At 41.0% G+C, this 17,592-nt stretch overlaps 1 protein-coding gene across 3 annotated transcripts in view; it reads left to right on the forward strand.

Moving 5' to 3' along the window:
* abcc9 (ATP-binding cassette, sub-family C (CFTR/MRP), member 9) overlaps positions 1–17,592 on the forward strand; it is a 204,227-nt gene that overhangs the window by 176,517 nt on the left and 10,118 nt on the right. For all 3 annotated transcript variants that reach the window (XM_041202434.1, XM_041202436.1, XM_041202435.1), the window contains 3 exons: positions 3,470–3,548; positions 4,707–4,815; positions 14,264–14,367. In XM_041202434.1, coding sequence (XP_041058368.1) covers positions 3,470–3,548; positions 4,707–4,815; positions 14,264–14,367 — 292 coding nt within the window. The remainder of the gene's footprint in view (positions 1–3,469; positions 3,549–4,706; positions 4,816–14,263; positions 14,368–17,592) is intronic.

The raw sequence follows: 17,592 nt of genomic DNA on the forward strand, positions 1-17,592 counted from the left end.
GGCGATACCTGGTGAGTTGCGAATTGCTGGAAGTTGTTGGACAATTTGCTCCACCCCATTGTTAGCCTTGCCAAAATGACAGCCCACCATCAACCTACCTCCCTGTGAGTTTTAAGAAATTGCTGTATTTGTGTATTAATGCTAATTAAACCCATCACAGAAACGTGGGACCGGTATTCAACAGGACCTTTTTAATGATGAAGCTTATGGTCCAGCAATGGAACTCAACTTCTCTGGCTAAAAAATAAAACAGATTAAACTGTGACATCCCACCCTTGCATATGGTCAATTATTCTTTGAGATCCTTAAAACATAAAATTTTAAATTTAATATTTTTTCTCATTTCTTCTTTCTGACTCTCGCTCTCTCTCCCTCTTAATCAATTCTCTCTTCTCCTCTTTTTATTTCCTTCTCTGCACCAAATTTGACTCTAATTCACATTACTTCCTCCTCTATTGTTCCTCTATTTCTTTTGCAATCCTTTTAGCTTATTGGCTATGAGAGATACACTGCTAACCCCATCATTCTGCAAGGCCCCAAATGCCCCATTGCCCTCACCTAGTCATTATCAACTCACACGTCCAGTAATTTGTAGTGCAAAAATGTTTAGACATGGAGGAAGTGGGAAAGGGTTTAACTGGGCATGACCTGCAACTCCTGGGCCATTAAAAAAAATCATAAGATTATAAGAAATAGGAGCAGGAATCAGCTATTCAGCCTATCAAGCCTGTCCCATCATTCAATATGATCATGGTTGATCTGATTTTAGCCTTGACTCCACTTTCTGGCCTGCTCCACCATAACCCTTAACTCCCTTGTTGATTAAAAATCTAACTTGGTCTTATGTTCAATGACCTAGCCACCATTGTTCTCTGTGGAAGAGAATTCCAAAGACTCACGACCCTCAGAGAACAAATTCCTCCTCATCTCAGTCTTAAAGATCCCTTATTTTTAAACAGTAACTCCTAGTTCTAGATTCCTCCACGAGAGGAAACATCCTCTCAGCATCTCCCCTGTCTAGCCCCCTCAGAATCTCATATGTTTCAATAATGTTACATTTCACTCTTCTAAACACTAATGAGTATAGGGCCAGCCTGTTGAAATTTTTCTCAGAAAATGACCCCTTTATCCCAGGAATCAGCCTAGTGAACCTTTTCTGAATTGCTTCCAATGCAAGTGTATCCCTTCATAAGTAAGGAGACCAGAACCATACCCAGTATTCCAGGTGTGGTCTCATCAATGTCCTGTACAGTTGTAGCAAGACTTCCCTACTTTTATATTCCATCTCCCTTACATTAGAGGCCAAAACTCCATTTGCCTTCCTAACTTACTTGCTGTAACTTCATGCTAACTTCTTGTGATTCATATAAATGGACATCCAGATTCCTCTGTACTGCAGCGTTCTGTAACCTCTCTCCATTTAAATAATATTCTGCTTTTCTATTCTTCCCGCCAAAGTGGACAACCTCATATACTTCCACATTACACTCCATCTGCCAATTTTTTGCCCACTCACTTAACTTATCTGTATCCCATTCAGGACTCTTTGTATCCTCCTCACAACTTGCTTTCCTACCTAACTTTATATCATCAGCAAATTTGGTTACAATACAGTCAGTTCCTTCCTCCAAGTCATTAACACAGATTGTAAATAATTGAGGTCCCAACACTGATCCCTACGGTGCTCCACTAGTTATAGTTTGCCAACTTGAAAATGATCTATTTATCCTGACTCTGTTACCTGTTAGTTAGCCAGTCCTCTATCCTTGCCAATACACCAGCCCCAACACCATGAGTTCTTATCGCATGCAATAATCTTTTATGTGGCATCTCATCAAATGCCTTCTGAAAATCCAAATACACCACATCTACTGGTTCCCCTTTATCCATGCTACTTGTTACACCCTCAAAGAACTCTAATATGTCAACATGATTTCCCTTACAATAAAATAGAGTCAACATGATTTTATGAATTATGATTTTCTAAATGTCCTGATACTACTTCCTGAATAATGGATTCTAGCATTTTCCCAAGGACAGATATTAGACTAATTGGCTTATAGTTTCCTGTTTTCTGTTCCTTCCTTTCTTGAATAGTGGTGTTACATTTTTCCAATCCATTGGGACCTTTCCAGAATCAAGGGAATTTTTCAAAGATTACAAACAATGCATCCATTATTTTCCAATTACAGAGAGGAACATTCCCCTTTTATACTTATCACACATCACACTTTCCACAGAATTACAATCCTTATAGCAAACAGTCCACAGTTGTTCCCAGCATCCAATGAGTTCCTGTACCCCCACTTCACTGAGTAGTAACTTTGATTGACCGTCTCCAGACACTTCCTCTGTTTTAAAAGGGTTTTCTTAAGTCCACCACAAGCAGTAAAGCCTGTTCCAATGATTCTTCTTCCCAATTGCCATGCCAGAATGAATTTCCTGGAATTATTAGATGGCTTCAGGGTGCGTCTTTTCGACTAGGGGCTGCCTGCTTCGCGCATCTGGCTGTGATAGCTCTCAAAGCCAAAAGAGCCTCTCTTCTCTGCTGACCACAAAGAGCTGCTATCTATCTGAGATCCAAAGATTTGTAGAGAAGACTGTAACCTGATCTCAAAGATGGCTTCCTCTGCTCTCTTCCCCATGGTAACATGAAACAATTAGCCTTGCATTCAGTTAAACATGCTACAGCTCTCCTTGTACCCAATTCTCTTTCACCTTAGAAGTAAATGAACAATTTACAGCACAACTGTTTACAAACTGGTATATTCAACACCTTTCTGGGACTTTGGGAGACTCAGAACCTACTCAACATAAACTCATCTCTTAAGTGTAAATGCCTTGTGCCTACTTCTCAGTAAAACAATCTAAGCCTTCCTTTGGTCTCTAACGATTAAACAATCCAGGCTTACCATCAGACAGACTGCAGAACAGGTCACATGATCACTTTCATTTAACCTTAATTTAAAGATACAGTCCAAAACATAGGGCAGAATTCTCTCTTCAGCGAGCAGGGGCAGGGCCTGCTCCCCGACATGTAAAATGACGCACAGTGACATCGGCCGGGCGTCCCAATGTCACCCCGCGTCATTTAGATTTTCAGTTCAGTGGGCGCACAGTGCTGATCTGTCAAGGGCCTATTAAGGCCGGTTATCAAGCAATTAAAACCATCAACTGAGCTGCCCGTCCAACCTTAAAGGTTGGCGGGCAGGCAAAGAGACCAGGCGGCCTTCAGAAAAAACATGAAACTTCATCCACGGGCGGGATAATGTTTCATGAGGGTTTTAAAGTTTGTATTAAATGTCTAAATAAAAGAAATTGACATATCCCAGTTCATGTGACATATTTGTTTTATCCCAGCTATGTGAGAGTAAAATATTATTTCCGGTTAATAGTCCGTGCAGTAAAGCCTTTTTGACATGAACAAAAAATTATCAATGTTTTCATGTGTGTTGTATTCTTTTTCCAGGTTGGGATATGTGGGCGCACCGGCAGTGGAAAATCTTCCCTGTCTCTGGCTTTTTTCAGGATGGTGGATATATTTGAAGGTCAGTCTTGCCATAGATTACACAGTCTGTCAGTAAAATGTACAGTAAACATCTTACTGCATTACTGCAAGAAAGCAGGACATCATCTCAGGCATTGATTTATAGCTTATTTTCCACAGTTGGGAATCATTTGGTTGTTATAATTTATGATTAAACAATTTCTTTTTGCCTCTGATTGACCTGGTTTAAGTTCCCAATTGAAGAACGTAAATATTTCATTAATCACAGAATCACACAGAATCACAGAATCACACAGAATCTCACAGTGCAGAAGAGGCCCTTTGGCCCATCGAGTCTGCACTGACATGTGAGAAACACCTGATCTACTTACCTAATCCCACTTACCAGCACTTGGCCCATAGCCTTGAATGTTATGACGTGCCAAGTGCTCATCCAGGTACTTTTTAAAGGATGTGAGGCAACCCGCCTCCACCACCCTCCCAGGCAGTGCATTCCAGACCATCACCACCCTCTCAGTAAAAATGTTTTTCCTCACATCCCCCCTAAACCTCTTGCCCCTCACCTTGAACTTATGCCCCCTTGTGACTGACCCTTCAACTAAGGGGAATAGCTGCTCCCTATCCCTGTCCGTGCCCCTCATAATCTTGTACACCTCGATCAGATCGCCCCTCAGCCTTCTCTGCTCCAACGAAAACAACCCAAGTCTATCCAACCTCTCTTCATAACTTAAATGTTTCATCCCAGGCAACACCCTGGTGAATGTCCTCTGCACTCCCTCCAGTGTAATCACATCCTTCCTATAATGTGGTGACCAGAACTGCACACAGTACTCTAGCTGTGGCCTCACCAAGGTTCTATACAACTCCAACATGATCTCCCTACTTTTGTAATCTATTCCTCGATTGATAAAGGCAAATGTCCCATATGCCTTTTTCATCACCCCACTAACATGCCCCTCTGCCTTCAGAGATCTATGGACACACACGCCAAGGTCACTTTGTTCCTCAGAACTTCCTAGTGCCATGCCATTCATTGAATACTTCCTTGTCAAATTACTCTGTAAACATGGTTTATCTAACTAGGAATTTTTTTAAAATGGCTTGAATAACAGTGAATTTTAGAAGAGGCCTAGGCTCTTTGTGAAGAATATAATAATCTATTGTCTTTTACTTAGAATGTTTTGTATTTATATTATAGGTAAAATCGTAATTGATGGAATAGATATCTGTAAGCTTCCTCTTCACACTCTTCGCTCCAGACTTTCCATTATTTTGCAAGACCCTGTACTTTTTAGTGGATCTATTCGGTAAGCAAGCACTTCTTAGAGCCAATGCTGGCTCCACAACCATTAGCGTTCTTTGTTTGGTCTTGAACAGCAGCCCAGATTGTGCCGTATATAGTGATGGCACGTCTGCTCGGCTGCTATATGTCAAATTGAACACTGCAATTGACATTAAGCACAGAATCTGATTACGATGAGAGTCTGGAAGTGTTGAATGCCTAAGGACTTGAGGAGAAAGAAGAAAGCTGGATGCAGAACTGAGTGCACTTTTAATTCCTTAACTGTTTCCTAGTGTATCACAAGGCTAGGATCCTCCACCGAATCAAAGTAATCTTTCCAGAGCCTTTCTATCATTGGTCTTAAAATCTCTATCACCCTGACCATGTTCTCCAGCTAAGAACATTAATTAAGTACAAGTCTAAACATTGATGGAGATTTGCCAGTAGAAATAAAGTTATCCACTCAGTGGTACGACACAGCAGAAAAAAACTTTGAACTACTCTTCTAGAAATTTCCTGAACTATTAATAGTTGATAAAAAATGCTCTCTTCTTAGGTCAAAAGCTTATCAAATCATTTTGATTAGAATAGGTATGGATGACAGTATGAAAAAAAATCTATGGGCAGAATTTTACATTTGGCGATTGAGGGGCGGGCCCGATGTGCGGGAATGTAAAATGATGCGCGATAATGTCAGGCGGGTGTCCCGACAACATCGCGATATTTTGTTCGGCGGGTGCACGCCGGAGTCGGCTGCGCGCCTGCCAATAATTGCAAGGCCTATTAAGGCCATTAACTAATTAATTTCAAAGTTACGCTGCCCATCCAACCTAACGTTTTTTAGAAAACCTCGTCCATGAGCAGGATAAGGTTCCCTTAAGCTATTACAACTTAAATAAGAACTTTCTTTGAGAAATGAAAACATGTCCCCTGACACGTCACGTGAGATGGGACATGTTTTATTAAATTTTTACTACATTTATTTATTTATTTTTAACATTCGCTTCAATCTTCCTGAGGCAGCTCTGTGCATGTGCGGGAAAGAGCGCTGGACCTGACTCTCTGTCCTCCCTCCGCCTGCACAGGCAGGGTTCTGCTACTGCTCGCGTTCCACGCCGGGCGGGTCTTAATTGGCCTGCCCATGTCAAATTGCGGTGTGGAGCCGATCACGGGCAGTGGTCGGCTCCGCAACCGCTCCCACCATGCCCACCCAAGCAATGAAAAGTCCGGGCCTGTGTTAAGTTATCGCAATCGACTGCTGAGCTGCTTGATCAACAGGCCATGCATCTATTTCCTGTAATTCTCAGTGAAATTTCTACAACTTTATCCCATTTGAATGCGCTTCTTGCAGCTGATAAATTGTGGAGCTTAATCTCTATGATGTGATGCAGAATATGACATGTGTAAAGTGCAGTGTGCTTATTGGGAGGAGGGGGGAACAGGTGAATTTGGAGCTATGTTTACAAAGCTCTCCACCACAGCTGTTTTTCTTGCCTCATGTTTGAATCTAATTGATAATTGGTCAAAAACTGTTATGACGTGGCAGATGATGTGTGTCAAGCAGATCAAATCCACGAGGGAAACTTGATCATGCTATCAAAATGGTTTTGTAATTTGTATTTGATTTTGAGAAGCGTGCCCTGAATTAAGTAGTAATATGTCTACCACGATTTCAGAGATGTTTAAAAAATTAGATTAAACATTTATTAACAAAAGAAAAGATTTCAAGCACATACATAGGTCTACAAATTACTGCTATACTAAACCCCCTAATTAATCTGGCTCCCAGTTGCACCCCCATTAAGGCAACAGTAAACAAAAAAAAAAGATTTTAAATAGATTCCAGCCAGTTAACACAATACCCTGGACAGTAAAATTCAAAGTGGCTTTTCCCTGCTTTGGTTTCTGAAGACAGCAGCTTAATACACAAATGTTGGAGGCTTTTCACACTTCTGCTAAATCTTGCAATGCCTTTTCTGACAGACAGCCTCAATCTCCTTATCTACCACCATAATACCTCCTTTTGGTCCCCTTCCCTGTCAAAGTACTTTTAAAGCATATATATACATGACACACCTTCTGCTTCTTTCTTCCATCTGGAGTATCTATTAATAATTTACTTCTATCAGTTTCTTTTCAATCCTGTTAGGTCCATTAAACCTTGCCTTTAATGAGTCACCCAATACTGGTAACAGAACTGATGCTTTTCCCCAGCAACAAAACTAGTAGTTTCTGAATTTTGACGCCCCAATTTCTCATGAATCAATTTCAGTGGTCCCCTTACCTCATGATCATAGACTAATTCAAAAGAACTATATCCAGTCGGTGCATCAGGACCATCCCTAATAGCAAATAACAAGAATGGAATTCCCCATTCCAATCTTGTGGATAGTCCTAACTATGTGCCCTCATCATAATTTTTAATGCTTAATGCATCTTTACAATGCCCCTTGTGATTTAAACTGTTGACTTAAATTTTTTATCCCCAAACTGTTCATTACTTCCTTAAACAGCTGTGGCATGAAATTTGAACCCTGGTCTGATTGCATTTCTTTGGTAAACCATTTGTGTAAGAAAAATTCAATCAGCTCTTCCACAGTTCTCTTTGTTGTAATATTTCCTCAAAGGTATTACTGCAGGAAACCTGGCAGACACATCCATTATTGTCAGTAAGCACTGATTTCCACGCTTAGTCTTAGGGAAGGGCCCTACACAATCAATCATGAATGTACTAAAAGGTTCCTCAAATGTTTGAATTTGAATTGAAGGTGCCAGCTTAATCAATGCCTGTGGTTTCCCTATTACCTGACGTGTGACATGTTTTACAGAATTTACCACATTTTTATTTTTTTTTTCATTCATGGACGTGGGCATCACATTTTTTGCCAGCATTTATTGCTCATCCCTAACTGCCCTTTTCAGAGAGCAGTTAAGAGTCAACCACATTGCTGTGGATCTGGAGTCACATGTAGGCTAGACCAGGTTAGGACAGCAGATTTCCTTTCCTAAAGGACATTAGTGAACCAGATGGTTTCATGGTCAACATCAGACTTTTAATTCCAGATTTTTATTAAATTCAAATTTCACCATCTGCCATGGTGGGATTTGAATCCAGGTCCCCAGAACATTATCCTGGGTCTCTGGGTTACTAGTCTAGTGAAAATACCACTATGCCGCATCTCTATGCAATCCAGGCTAATAAAAATGTTTTTGTACTTTTGTCTGCATCTTTCTAATTCTTAATGACTCTATTCTTAGTATTTCATTTCTATATCCAAATGGTATAACAATCTGGTGCATTTCTCTCCAGTTTTCAGCTGATGAAACTTGATACGGTCGCCACTTTCTCATTAAAACATTACCCTTAAAGTCATAACATTCTGGAATATATTCTGTCTCTGTTTCTGAGTAAGCTGTCTGATATAACTGTTTTATTTGTGGGTTCTTTTTCTGTAACTTTACCAACTGCCTTGAGCTAAATACCTCAGCTGCAGAATCCTCTATTCTTTCATCCTGAACAATCTTATCAAAAATAGTGTCAGCTAATTGAGTTTCAACACCTACCTCCTACCTTTTAACTTCCTCTCCTCCCTGTTTCAACCTGTGAGCTTGTGGCCTTGTTACCACACAATCTGGAAACAATCCAGGATGCTCCTTCTGCAACATTTCTTTTGAAAACAGTGCTACAGGCTGCTCAACTACCATAGGCATCACCCACATCTGTAACCCAGCTAAATCATTAGCTAAAATAAATTGATCTCCGGTAATGGGCAATTTTTGGACTACCCCAACAATCACCTCACTTGTTTCCCACTTACTCATTAAATTTACCTTCCACAATGGAGTAGGTTTAGCATCTCCATGAACCCCACTTATTATCACCTGTTTCTGCAATACTCCCTCTGAACAACAAATATCTCTAGTGCACAACATTAAGGATTAACTAGCCCCTGTGCCTCTTAAAATTTTGATATCTTTACCTACTCCACCCTTCACATATAAAACCTTTAAACATTTCTGCAACCTGCTCCTCAGAACTCCCTTGGGTAAATTGTGAACACATTCTCACATCTTTACTTAACGCTGATTCTTCTTATTTACCTATACACAAACCACTGTTTTTTCCTGTGCCTGAACCTCAAACCCACAGTACATTTACTTCCAGAAATATTCGGCATCCCAGTAATTCCAACAGATTTTCCCTGTAATTTCCAACACACTGACTTTGTGTGCTCAACTTTATTACAATGAAACACCTCAATTTTTGAGTGTCTCTTCTACCCTCGGCATCTTCCATTTTAATCTGAGAAAAAAATTCCTGGGAATTTCCACCTACTCCTTCACATCCCTGGCTACCTGCCTTCCTTTCACCTTCCCACTTTCTATTCATCTCTGATTTAAAAGGGTGACAAAAAAAAAGGTTTAGATCTATGAACCAACTCATAATCATCAGCTATCTCTGCTGCTTGTCTTACCATTTTAACCCTCTGTTCCTCCACATGAGTTCTCACTACCGAAGGAATTGAATCTTTAAATTCTAACAAAAAAATTGTCGCTATCCGTAATGCCCGTATCTACTGGCCAAAATTACTTTGTTTTACTCTCTCAAATTCAATATAAATTTTCCCAGGGTGATTTCTTATATTCCTAAATATCTGCCTGTATGTCTCAGGAACCAACTCAAAATAACCTTTTTTTTACCTCATCATAACCTGCTAACATTTCTTCTGACAGTCAAGCATAAACCTCATGAGCTCTATCCATCAACCTGGATTGTAACAACAATGTCCAGTTTTCTTGTGGCCATATCATCTGCTTAGCTATCTTCTCAAATGAAATAAAGAATGCCTCCACAACTCTTTCCTCAAACTTCGGAAGAGCTTACCCAAATTGAAATATCTCCCCACTGAGTTTTAAATTAACAGCTTTTTCATCATCAGAACTTTCCTCAGCATCTGATGTCTCTTTTTTAAAGTCCAGCTTTTTAAGTCAGTACTCTCTGTCCCTTTCCTTCTCTCTTTCCTCCATTGCTAAAATTTTCCCTCTGGAGATCAAGTTTTCAAATTTCCATTTCTTTTTGAAAAAAAACCCTTTTCCCCCTTTCTTTTTCTGCTGCCTCTAGTTCCAGTTTGTTTTTTTCATTTCCTTTGCTTGTTCAAGTTCAAGCTTCTTCATTTCTAACTGCCTCCAGCTGTGACTCACTAGTGTCAGGTATCACTTCTAACTTCAAATGCTGTGCTATCACTTCAACTATGTCTGCTTTCTTCGCCCCTACGGATAACCTCAACTGCAACTTATCTGCCAACTCTGTTAACTTACCCTTAGATACTTCTGTGTAACCCAATCAGAGTTATATCCTCTACTTCCAAAACAGCTTTAGCTCTGGATACAGCCATTTTTGCAGTCTCACCACTTTAAAAATCCCTCACACCAACTCCTGAATTCAATGTACTTCTCATACTTGTAACCTTAAGATTCACCAGCCCAACCCAATCAAGGAATTTCAAGTATCCCACAAAGAGCCCCCAATTTGTTATGACGCAGCAGATGAGGAGTGCCAGGCAGATCAAATCCATGAGGGAAACTTGATCACGCAGTCACAACGGTTTTGTAATTTGTATTTGATTTTGAGAAGTGTGCCCTGAATTCAGAAGTAATAAGCCTACCACAACTTCAGAGATGTTTAGAAAACTAGATTAAACATTTATTAACAAAAGAAAAGATTTCAAACACATACATAGGTCTACAGATTACTACTATAATAACTCCTAAACCCCCTAATTAATCTGGCTTCTGGTTACACCCCCGTTAAGGCAACAGTAAACAAAAAAAAAAAGATTTTAAATAGATTCCAGCCAGTAAACGCAATACCCTGGACAGTAGAATTCAAAGTGGCTTTTCCCAGCTTCAGTTTTTGGAGGTTTTTCACACTTCTGGTAGATCTTACAATGCCTTTCCTTACACATAAGCTCAATCTCCTTTATACATGTTTCTCCCTTTTAATGCAAATTCCATTGTTCCCATATGTCTTTGGAACTTTACCTGTCTCATAATATAAATCATTTCATAATGCTAATATTATCAGTAACCTTTGGGAATAATAAACACATTGCTTGGCCTAGCTTCTCTGGCTAGGTGTAACATATTACCATCTCTTTGAGATTCAAACTATCCTGATTTATCTAAAAATGCAAATTCTCCTCATCTCACATTCTGCAACTTCAGCCATGTTTACATATTTAGCATTTCAAACCTAGCTTATTTTGATGAGTCAAAGCCTCCAGACCAGCTGTCTCCAATTCAATTAAATTCCATACACGTACATAGAAACCTACTTGTACAATAAATCACAATAATATTATAAGAATTATTATACTTTTGTGACACAACTTTGTAATAACTTGTACCATACGATTATCAAGAATGTGAACTGAATGGACCTTGTTCTTTTCATCACCCGGCAATTGCTCTGGGCTTACCTTCTAGCCTGTGATAGCAACAATAAGCAGTTAACCAGTAATCTCAATCACTCTGAATAAAATCAGCCTGAATTTCCTCAAACTTTCTGTTACAAGTTTAACAGTGTTGTGAGTGCAATACAAGTCCCTTTTACATGTATAAAGCAGTCTTTCTGTTGACTACAAGTAGGTCATGTGGCCAAAACTCGGAGGAAATTTAGGGTTGATAAGTAAGCAGCTAATTAGCCTAACGAAAAGATGCCTTAAACAGGAAATAGACTCACTGGCCCTTAAATTACGTTATGAGATGATGCTGGACATATGCTTAATGTTTTTCGCTGAAATTACTCCATTATTATAGTGGCGGTGTTAATCTAGCTCTAATAAATGGGTTGACACCACAGCTAAAATAATGGAGAGAGGAAGTTCAGGCAAACATTCAAACTGTTTTATCCCAAAAAATAATTTTACAGCCAGAGGCTTTAATAAGATGAATACATAAGTAGCTCAAAAAGAAAGAAACACTTACATTTACAAAGCACCATTCATGACCAGGGGATGTTCCAAAGCGCTTTGTAGCCAATTGAAGTACTTTGAAATGTAGTCACTGTTGTAATGTAAGAAGTGTACCAGCCCATTTTTCCACAGCAAGGTCCCACAAACAGCAATGCTATAATGACCAGGTCACCTGCTTTTATGTGGTTATTTAATTATAATCGAAAACTGAATAATCGTACAAGATAAAGACAGAATGTATTATACAATAAAAACAGAAGACGCTGAAGACACTCAGCAGGTCTGAAGTTCTAAACTGGGATCCTGAAGCAGAGTCATATTGGATTTGAAACTTTGGCCGGGATTTTCCAGCCTTGTCTTGGTGGGATCTGCCATGGGAGATTCAGTGGCCCAGCCAAGAGTCCATCGACTTTTGGTGGGACCGGACACTCCCGGCAGTGGGGAGGAGTGGAAAACCCCGCCTTTTAACTCTGTTTCTCTCTCCACAGATGCTGCCAGACCAGCTGAGTTTTTCCAGCACTTTGTTTTAATTTGATTTCCAGTATTCCCAGTACTTTGCTTTTATGACAGACTGTATTACTTTAGAATGAGGACTGATTTATATCTGAGCACCCTGATCTAATTATTCTCTGCTCTCTAACCCATCCTTCACCCAAAAATTACATTTGGTTTTGACTGTGTGCAAGAAATTGCCTAGTAAGTAAAGATTATAATCATCTGTGACACTTAAGTATTTAAGTAATGCTAAGTAAAAAAGTTCCATAGAATTTACAGCACAGGAACAGGCCACGTTCAAGCCAACCACTTTATGTTCCACACAAGCCTCCTCCACATCTCTTATCTAACTCGATTAGCATTTCCTTCTATTCCTTTCTCCCTCATGTATTTCTGTAGTTTCTTTTGAAATGCATCCATGCTATTCGTCTTAACCACTCCATGGTAGTGAGCTCCACAGTCAAATCACTTTGAGTGAAGAGGTTTCCATTGAATTCAATATTAGTTTTATTAGTGACTGTTATATTCATGGCCCTAAGCTTAGGATTCTCTGCTAGAAATGGAAACATCTTCTCTATGTCTAAATAAACTATCAGAGGAGCCATTAGGTGTTCATACATCACAACCCCAATGAGCTACCTAGTTGTTCTGAGGCATTCTTTGCTTTAATAGTAAATGGCTGTCCTGAAATTCACCTAAAGTTTCTCAACCACCCTGTTTTAAATGGCATTTCTCACCATTAAGGGCTATCACTAACTGATGTACAAACTGTCTTGAGTTCTGCAGAAAATTGCGTTCTTTCTGCAAACATCCAGTTGCATTCCAGTCTAGGGCTCCTTTCTCTCAAAGAGGACCAATGGGTGACCTGATAGAACTCATCTTTAGGATCATGAATGAGTTTTATAGGATAGACGTAGACAAACTGTTTCCACTTACAGGGGAGGCCAGGACTAGGGGCCATAATTATAAGATAGTCACTAATTAATCCAAGAAAAATTTCATTACCCAGAGAGTGGCTGGAATGTAGAATGTGTTGCCACAAAGATTAATTGAGGCAACTGGCATGGGTGCATTTAAGAGGAAGCTAGACAAATACCTGAGGGAGAAATGATCACTGTCAAACAACAAGTAAACACTCAAAACAGTAAAAATTTGCCTGTTTCCTTTTTAAATATTGTAACTTTGAGATCTTGAGGTGAAGTTGGCCTTTTATGGTGGGGCATAACACCCAATAGCTATTTCACACCCATCTGGTTGACTTCAATATAAAAGAAAATCCAACAAGCTGCTCCTTTGCCGTTGCCTGTTTTGCACTTCTGTCGAAGGTTAGTTCCACTTACAGTGGAATGTAAAGCCCTCACTCCATGGGGAGTTTAATGGTGGGGAGGGCATTTAATCAGGCGGGACGGTAGCAGGTGGGGACCCCGTCACCTTCCCACCTCTACCCCGATTAAATCCATGATGGGAAGGGAGATGAAATGCTGTTTAAAAAAAGGAAATAAAATTATAAAATTATAAAAAAAAACATGCCCCCTCATGTGACTCTGTCACATGAGCTGGGACATGTTTTTAATTCAAAAATAACATTTTTATTTGATGTTTATTAGCTTTAGGAAAACTCACCCTGCCCGTGGATGAGGTTTCCTAAAAAAACGTAAAGGCTGCTTGGCCTTTTCGCCTGCCCGCCAACCATTAGGTTGGACAGACAGCGTAAATTCAAATTTAATTAGCTTCCTAATGGCCATAATAGGCCTTTCAGTTGTCGGCGAATGCAAGCCGACTCCGGCACGTGCCCGCCGAATGAAATATCACGCGTCATTTTATGCTCGGGTGTGTCGGGCACACAGCTGCACGTCGGGCGTAATATTCTACCCTTGGTGTCAAAAGTGGGCTGCAATACTGAGAACCTCCCCTTAACCATTGCACACAAAAAGAAGTCAACAAAACTACATAAAAATTAAAATATGATTACAGTGACATTATGTAACCTCTTTTTTTTTTCAGCTTTAACTTGGACCCAGAGTGCAAGTGCACTGATGACAGACTCTGGGAGGCATTAGAAATCGCTCAGCTAAAGAACATGGTCAAATCACTGCCAGGAGGATTAAGTATGTTTGTGCAACTCCATAAAACTCTTCGTAAGATGCCGGAATTAAAAATGTCAAGGATGAGGTTTGATGTTTAAATGCTGATTCTCACAGTACAGAGCCCTGGCATTATTCAGTTTGTTTCACCCAGTATCTCAAACTGGCCTGCAAAAACCCTACTGCTCAGGGGATCGTTCACTTAACTCCCCTTGCCACTGGAGAGCAAACTGTATATGTGTAACTAAATGTGATCCCAAAAATATCCTGGTGAAGTAGGTTTTTGCTTGACTTTTCCTTTATTTTCATAGTACAGAAATTCTTTCAGTTGTAAGGATAGGTTGTGCTCTTTCACTGACTTTGGTGTTTCATTTTAACCCTTTTTTATCCTGGAGCCAAGGGAAAGGCTTAATGTTCAAAGGTACCAACAAATAATATAGATGATATTTAGGAATTTTAGCAAGGGGTGCTTCTCTCTTTTTCTCATTCGCTCTCACACTCCTCCATAGTGAAAGGTCAAAATGAATAACAAACTTATTATATAATAATTATTATTATACTGACTTAATTATTATTATTTTCATTCACACATAAAAAGTGAAGGTCTATTTGCAACAACAACAAGTTGCATTTATATAGCACCTTTAGTGTAGTAAAACATCCCAAGGTGCTTCACCGGAACACTGCCAGATGAAAATTGTCGCCCAGCCAAAGAAGGAGCATTAGGAGAGTTGATGAGGTAAGTATTAAACAACATTTTAAAGGTACAGGCACGTGGCGAAGCAGAGATTTGGGGAGAGAATTCCAGACCTCATTATGCTAATAAAAATCCACATGCAAACTAGAAAAAAATCTGAGCCTCAAGTTCTTAATAAACATTGGCCAACAGCACAGAGCTGCTCTTAATTTGGCACTAATTGTTGGCGTCACACTCACAGGGCTGAATTTTCACCACACAGGCGGGAAAAGGGAGTTGAGATTGTTTTCGGGTCAGGAGCACAGCTCTGGGGGAAAACAGATTAAAGTTAAGATCTTCATGAGGACGAAGTGTAGGAGTGACTTACACTCCCCACAGCAGCCATCACTAAGGCTGCTAGTTGTCCTAAGGAAGAAATCAGCTGATTGTGTCAAAGCCACCCCCAGACCAGAGGGAAGCGAGATGCTACAGGAGAGCTGGAGGCCTGGCACCTGGATCAGGGCTGCCCCTGCCCCCAAACATCAGTGTCAACCTAGATCTAATTTTGGAGGCTGTGAGGGAGAGAAGGGCTTCCTGGCTGGAGGAGGCCACTACATCATGCAGGGCACTAAGTGGGTCACTGGGTGCCTTCTTACTGTCTCTGTCTGCTATTTCCTCAGTTTGGACTGTATAAGTAATGACACTTTAAGCCAGAAGTCTTGGACTCCTTTTATAGCTGCCATGACAGGAAATGTGGTATGAGGTGGTGAAAGAAGTAACAGGATCCTCTACAGTGAGTGCAAAGCCTCTGGGCAGATGTGCATCCTTCATTTCATTAGTAAATAAGATGTTCCAGGCTGCATCTTCCGTACACATTTAGCACAGGTGTCTCAGATTCCCTTCCATGCCATGTCCCTCAAACCTGTTGAAACATTCCTGGATCAGGAGATCCTTGACATTCACGGCCTCCTTATGTTCCCTCTTGCAATGAGCCATGCCCGGCCACCTCGTTTTGCAGCATTGGTACCTCTCTGTTCAGCACCATCTCCCTCTGCCTCCACCTCCTCCCCCTCTCTCACCGCTTGCTCCTCCCCCAATGCGCTGTCTTCTTCAAGGGCCTCAATTTCCTCAAGATCCACACCTCTCTGGAGGACCATGTTATGCAGAGCACCACAGTAACCGAGATCCTGGCAGGAAGGTTCTGGATGGCGCCATCTGCCTGATTCAGGCACGGGAGTTGCATCTTCAGAAGCCTAATGTCTGCCCAACGGTAGTCCTGGTGAGCAGATGGCATTGGTTGTATTGCCATTGTGACCCTGTCTGGGGTTCTCATGGAGCTGAGAACCTCTCTTCAAAGGATTTCCCTTGTCTCCTAGGATCCATGCGTGGACATTGGGATAGCTTGGACTGGTGGAAGATGAAGGAGCCATAGCAACTACCAGGAAAGCAGGATCACACATGGAGAAAGCTTTGTTGTGGACGCAGCCCAAGTTGGATGTTGAGGAAGTGGGAAGCCCTTCCTGTTGATGGATCTTACTGGCCAGTCACTCGGTGTCTTCATGACCACTTGGGTGCAATTGATAATGGCCTGCAGCTGGGGGAGTCCAGCAATGGCACTGAAACCCAATGCCTGCTGTCCATATGAGGCCATGTCATTTATGAAATGAATGTACTGTCCAACCATAGAAAAGAGGATATCAGTGACCCAACAAGATTCAGTGTTGTGCAACTACTTGCAAGGTGCCGCAAAGGTCCACAGCTGTCCTTGGAATGAGCTAAGAATGAAGGAGTTCAAGCTCACAGTGATTTTGACACCTACTGGCAGGGCATAACGACCAGTGCTGTGGAGGTGCAAAGACCTAGCGGTCTTCAGCCATGAAGCCACAGGTGTCTGTGACCATCTGCCTGGGGAGTCTCCTCTGGCAATGGGCCTCAGCCATCTGCAGGTAGCTCCATCTTTGGTGTTGGATCCTGTGTTGAGGGTTTAGCCTCCATTGCCTTCCTGGCCCTCCTTCCTCCCTGATGCACTCTGCTGAGTGGGGCTCTGCCCATTCTGCAGAGGGTGTTGTCCCTCATAGTCACTGGGCTGAAAATCTGACAGGTGGACCCCCATGGCTAACCACAGTCTTCCTTTTGGACAGATGGTCACATAATTTGAATGGTAGCTGTGCCTCCTGCTCATCTGCCCCATGGTATTTTCAGAGCCTCCTCCCCTCCCAACCTCTGTTCCTGACCTTGCAGGGGCTCAAAAGGTCAGCCCTCAAACTTCATATGGCTTGGGTAGAAATTGGAAAAAATACTACAATTGTGCAGTAGAGGGCATTGTTCTGTGTTTGGGGTTGAAATGCTGTTAGGTCTATGTACTAGGAGTTTTACTCTGCATATTGCAGTGTTATAGTTGACCTGAAAGTGCTTGATTCTGACATTGAGTGCTTGACATGGATTACGTTCTATTTTCCAACACGAACATCTTATTTTTAAAACAAGAAATGGCAAGTCATTCTGCTACCCTATGTGCTATGTTAGACGTTACTACATGCTATAAACTCTGGTATCTCACCTAAGTGACCTTT

This window comes from Carcharodon carcharias, chromosome 13 (assembly GCF_017639515.1).
Source record: "Carcharodon carcharias isolate sCarCar2 chromosome 13, sCarCar2.pri, whole genome shotgun sequence".
In the NCBI taxonomy this organism is placed as follows: Eukaryota; Metazoa; Chordata; class Chondrichthyes; order Lamniformes; family Lamnidae; genus Carcharodon; species Carcharodon carcharias.